Source organism: Mandrillus leucophaeus, unplaced genomic scaffold (assembly GCF_000951045.1).
Source record: "Mandrillus leucophaeus isolate KB7577 unplaced genomic scaffold, Mleu.le_1.0 Scaffold300, whole genome shotgun sequence".
Lineage (NCBI taxonomy): Eukaryota > Metazoa > Chordata > Mammalia > Primates > Cercopithecidae > Mandrillus > Mandrillus leucophaeus.
The window spans coordinates 2,247,116-2,253,188 of record NW_012103144.1 but is presented as its reverse complement, the minus strand read 5'-3'; the positions used below and the strand labels follow the sequence as shown (position 1 = coordinate 2,253,188).

Sequence of the window (6,073 nt, the reverse complement as noted above, 5' to 3'; positions counted from 1 at the left end):
TATATATTTATTTTCTTGTTAATAATTAATGTTTAGAAATGTAAACTAGAATTTTTCAAGTATTCTATGCTGTCACGATTCTAAATTTACTGTTGGTATATGACCTTCTCCCATAAGTTAAATTAGCTCAAGTGGCTGAATAGTTCTCCTTCATTCAGCGAAGGAGAGATTAAAAGAGGTAATATTTCTGAGTGGTGGAGGGGCCTGCTTAAAAAAAAAAAAAGCAAATATTTATATAGGCAGTAGATATGTAATGAGTTGCTCCATATCAGAAAACTTTGGAAATTAAGAGGTTTTTCTGACCTCTTGTGGAAGTCTCATTAAAAATGGCAAGAAATTAAAGAACTTTTAGAAGCTTTGCTATTACCTAAGGGGGTAGCCATACAATAAAATGGAGATTCATTCAAAGTCTGATAACCTGGAATCCTGAGGAAATAATTTACCACCATGCTAAACAAGTAGCACTAACCAAAGCAGTTGCCATACTGATGGTTTGTAAATACATTCTAGTCATTGTCTGCTTATCTCCAGAATGGATTGAGGATATTCCTGATAGACAGCCAAGGTTTTGCTGATAAAATTGCCTGACTGTTATTCTGGACTTAAGGAATTCCAACGTGTTCTTCAGTGATTGGGTGGTGGGGGTGTGTGTGGCACACGTTTCCCATGACTGTTATAAAAAAAGCTCCAAAATGCCTTTTAACAATAATAAACACACTTGCTGTACCAAATGAATATTTAGAACAATTAGAAAAAAAATGAATTCTAACACTAAATTTGAGAATGCTCTGCAAAACTTGAACTTCCATGGCTTGGGAATTGCTAATTAGCCTCAATGGCAATATCAACTCCTTCTGGGATCCATAGGCTACTCCATGCAGTTAGGAATTCACTTCTTGAACCTGTACTCTGCCATATCACAAGCTCACATTTCTAAATACTACAAAGGATTCATTTGATGCATCTAGCTTTTAATAGGTAACAACAATCTTCCCCAAATATCCATCTAATTAGTCTCTGTATGACTAGAAATCTGAAGATTTAGTCTTTTGGAAAAGACTTCTAAAAAACAGAGGAAAAACTACCCTTGTCCTCAATGGAAAGGAATTCACTGAGGAACCATAAACTGAGGATTCTTAAGTATCTTCCAGAAGAATGATCTTCGGAAGAAGACGACCAAACCAATATCTTCAGATCAAGCTGTTGATGATACCAAGTAGACACTTTCACCCAAGACAATAAAACAAGATACATGTTCTGGTATCTTTGCCTTCCTTTAAAAATTTTGCTCTGGTTATCAAAGTGCCTAGTTGTCCCCTAGAGGCCAACCAACAGTTTTTAAGATTCTTTCACAAATTATATTTTATCTTAATCTTCTGTAGTACAGAATTTCCATGCCACCTAAGGAAAGGCAAAACTTTCTTGTGCTTTTTTTGCAGACTATAGCTATTGTTTTTAAATTTTTATCATTATATTTTAAGAGACAGGGTCTTGCTCTGTCACCCAGGCTGTAGTGCTGTGATACTAACTCACTGCAGGCTCAAGCAATTTTCCCACCTCAGCCTCCCGAATAGCTGGGACTACCGTTGTACAGCACCTCACCTGGCTATTTTTTTTAGTTTTTAGTAAAGACGAAGTCTTGCTTTGTTGCCCGATCTGGTCTCAAAATCTTGGCTTATCCCCCACCCCCAACCCCCTGCCCTGGCCTCCCAAAGTGCTAGGATTACAGGCATGAGTCGCCACTCCCCGATTTATTGTTTTAAATCTAACTGACTAATGCAGTTTTTATCCTCTACCTGATTCTACTAACAAAAATTTAATAGGTATTCAACACTTCAAAAGGTAGATTTTCTTCTATAGGTTTCTTCTGGAATTTGAATTTTGTTGACAGTATTAATTTTTACCTTCAGTTTTATCAGTATTGAACACTGACCTGAAACAACAAAGGATGTCTGCTGACATTATTGCAATAATGTATTGAGTCTCTCCTTGCAGTGTTAGTCCTTAATCTTCAGTGACTCCCCAGCCTCCACTCAAGCTATGTTCACAGGTTGAAGAATTAATTGTCCTGCTGTCACTGTGATAAATGACACTTACACACCCCATACCCCTTTCAGTTTGTGCAGCACTAAATCACTACTTTTTATGTGGATATCAGGTCACCTGATCATTATACAAACTTATCTAGTGTGATATGGAGTGAGCTTTAGACTATTATATTAATAATATTTTTCAATATTTTAAACATCTACTCCTATAGGAAATGATGTTTCTCTGAGAAAGGTACCCAGACCTAAAATGAGGCAAGTATGGACTATTCAGGAGACCTTCCAGGAGAGATGACCGACTCCCTCTTCATCTATACTCTGGGAGCTCCAATTCCAGTAATAGGAATAATATGACTAGAAAAGGTGATCCAAAATGTGTCTGTGGTCCCAGCAGAAATCAATAGATGACACTACTTCTTTTCTGGAGGTCCAGCAACCTAGCTTAAAGTTTCATGGTGGTTTTGAATGATTTCATAGTTTTTGGTTTCTTCTTGGCCAGCCAAGGACAGCTTTTGTTTGATAGCAAATGCTGTTTGCAGCACCCACCTAAAACATTACTGTTCAGGCAGAACAGTTTTATGGCAAAGTTAAAAGACTACCTGTCTCTCTAGAACAGATTCAGGTGGAGTTGGGACATGATTTCATGGTCTGGTTTTGAAATCTAGTTATTTGTTTTTACAACCTATTGCTAGGATTAATAGCTATTTTGTTTCCATTACTTACCTGAATTTCACTAGTACATCTTGTTCAGCCTTAAATGCTACTGTGCAGTCATTATACATTCACTATGTATCTTTTGCAAAAAATGTACATGAGGGACCAACTGTATGCAGATGCAGAGAACGTTCTCCGGATAAACTTGTGACAAGTGGATTCTGACAGTGGTGTAGATCTGAACCCCCAGATGAAAGTCCTGATGGCTGACTTTGTCTTTGGTCAAAAGGGGAGGCTGAAGAGTGAAAAAGCACCTAGGAACTTGTAGTTGGGAGCTGAGAGGCATAGTTGAATCTTCCCTACCAAACATAAACATCTCCTGCTAAATATTTTAACCAGTCAAGGTTGCTCAGTGATTGTCACGCAACAAGATGTAGAAAGTCCATCTGTAACTATATTTGAAACCAGAGAGAGAGAACATTCTGCAATGAAGACCACATTAATCTCTTTACTTCCCTTCCTAGATAAATTTACCAGGATCATCACCAAATTGCCCCATTTTAGAAAACTGGCCCCTACTCCCTAAACACTTCTTAGATTCACCTATTCAACTTCTACAATCAGCTCCCTACAACACTCTTCTGTTTGTGTAAAATTTATTTTCCTATGTTGTTTGCTCTCCCTTGATGCAGCACACCAAACTCCGTCTTGTTGGAATACACCATGTGGTCATTGGGTGACTGCCAGCACCTGTGCAAATCTAGGGAGCCCATTTGGAGACTTCCTGCACCTCTATCTTTCAACCCCTGCCCTGGTTCATACCCAGTAGATCTGCTCCCAAATCCTTTGGATTTAGAGTGAAGAAATATTTTGATTCTGGGGCATTAGAAAGGCAAGCACTAATCAAATAAGATTAAGTTTGGCATGAAAGGATTAAGCTCAGAACAGATAATTACTTGGAATGAATTATCTTGGGAAGAGCTACCGGGATTGTACACTCACCCTAAGGTAGTCCAAGGGGCAGGTTGTTGGGTTCCTATGTTAAGGACAGAGCCTAGGCCCTCCCTCACTTTTCCAAGTCTTTTGCTAACCAATTTCTTGGACTTGTCCTTATTCTGTGTCAGGTCGGAGCAGAGCATGGACATGGGAACTAGTGCTCTCAGCAAGAAGCCGTGGTGGACCCTGCCTGAAAACTTTCATGCTCCAATGGTGTTCCACATGGAAGAGGACCAGGAGGAGCTCATCTTTGGTGAGTGGCCGTTGCTAACGTCCCCGCCTTAATCCTTGTCTTCTCGGTTTTCAATCTTTTCCTCCTTTTCCACCTTCATCAGTCACACATCCGTTCCCCCAAGGCCACCTCCCGACTCCCCAAGGGCTGGTGCTTGACAGACCCTCCTCTCACCTCTTATGCTCACAGGGCACGGTGACACATACCTTCGCTGCATTGAGGTGCACAGCCACACCCTTATTCAGCTGGAGAGTTGGTTCACAGCTACAGGCCAGACTCGTGTGACTGTAGTCGGACCACATAGGGCAAGGCAGTGGCTGCTGCACATGTTCTGTTGCGTGGGGAGCCAGGACTCCTATCATCATGCTCGAGGTAGGTATTCTTGGCTGAACTGTGGTTTTGGACTTGGTGGTGGAGTTCTGGCTAAGTTGTGTGGTATCTTGGATTCTTGAAGAATCCCTTTGTGGCTGGGGAATCCAGGTACTTCCCAGAGTCCATTGGGAAGAAAAGTGCTCATTTTTTTGTGGCATGAGATTGCTTAAGGTGGAGAAGGTAGCTGGGAGGTGTAAATGGGTTACCTTGGAAGGCCTGGGCTGGGGTGACATCCTCCCTGCAGCCTCCCTGATGGAGTCCAGGCCCGCCAATGGGCCCTAGTTATGGGCCCTGGTTCATTAGCCCTGGGCACATCTTTTGCAGGCCTGGAGATGCTGGAACATGTCCGAAGCCAGCCCCTGACCAATGATGACCTGGTCACTTCCATTAGCGTGCCACCGTACACTGGAGACCTGTCTTTGGCTCCCAGGATAAGTGGAACCATCTGTCTTAGCGTTCCTCAGCCTTCCCCTTACCAAGTGATTGGTTGTTCAGGATTCCATTTGAGTTCACTGTATCCGTAATTAAGGACTGATCTCCTCTGGGAAGCGGGGATGAGAGGAGAAGTCTTGGCTTCGCTTTTGGTGAGAAAGACATGAAAGACACTGAAGAAAGTTTGAATTTGTGGCTGGGACCTGTCCCTCTCAGGTCTTGTAGACATGTGTCTGAGGGAAGTCTCCCGAATGTAAGAAAGTGTTATTGGCAAAGCAATCCAATAAAATAAGCTACCTATGATGCAAAGCCTTCGATGTGCTGTCCTCTTTTCCTTAGGATGAACTTATTCACCCCAGGATTTTCCTGGACCTTCAAGTGCACACAAATGGGGAGAACGGAAAGGTGGGAGGAAGGGTCCAGATAGAGATGGAAAGTGTTCCCACCCCAACTACCTGGTGAAGTGGCAACCAGGGAATCTGGTGAACATGAGGTAGCCAGCATTGTCCCTGATTGCCCAAGTTTGTGGGTGGGGGTGGAGTGGGTGGTTTTCAGGGAGCAATGGGTTTTGAAGTCCCTCATGCCATGAATTAAATACGAAGGATTCCTGAAACTCCATTGAAGAACGTTTTCTGATTGCCAAGTCTATATATGGATCTCTCTAGGCAAGATTATGGCAAGCTAAACCTGTCCTCAGTAGAACTCTTCCTCTTCAAATTTGCCCCTTCTCCAGCAGCCTGTATCTTAATAATGAGGCAATTGCAGTACCCTAGGAGAGTGACGATGGTGACTTGGACCAGAGTGGAGTGGCTGAAGTGTTAGGAAGTGGTTGAATTTGGAACATAATTTGAAGCCAGCAAGATTTACTAATTACATGGTTTTCACAAGGCCAATTGCCAAAGAAAAGTTAAAATATCATATTCACAGTAGAAAAACACTTAGAGAAAATGTTGAAAGAATTCAGGTTATAGTAGTCGAACACTATGGCTCATGCTTGTAATCCTAGCACTTTGGGAGGCCAAGAATGGCTCAGGTTGGAGGCCAGCCTGGGTAACATGGTGAAACCCTGTCTCACCCAAGAACACAAAAAATTAACCTGGTGTGGTGGCACACACCTGTCATCCCAGCTGCTTAAAGTGGGCACTGGGGTTGCAGCATTGCTTGAGCCTGGGAGGCGGAGGTTGCAGTAAGCCAAGATCATGCCACCACACTCCAGCACAGGCGACAGAGTGAGACTCTGTCTCAAAAAAAAAAAAAAAAAAAAAAATTCAGGTTTATAGACTATCATACAGACTGCCAAAATAAATTGTCTACACATAATGGCCACTTTTTTCTTTCT

General features: G+C 42.1%; 1 protein-coding gene across 1 annotated transcript in view; it reads left to right on the top strand.

Annotated features, from left to right (window-relative positions):
• The window catches only part of KHDC1 (KH homology domain containing 1), a 93,911-nt gene extending 88,868 nt beyond the window's left edge, over positions 1 to 5,043 (top strand). Inside the window, 3 exon segments of the mRNA XM_011987108.1 lie at positions 3,827 to 3,951; positions 4,120 to 4,302; positions 4,627 to 5,043. Of these exon segments, the coding sequence (XP_011842498.1) occupies positions 3,827 to 3,951; positions 4,120 to 4,302; positions 4,627 to 4,826 (508 nt within the window). The 3' untranslated portion in view covers positions 4,827 to 5,043.
• The last annotated feature ends 1,030 nt before the right edge of the window (positions 5,044 to 6,073 follow it).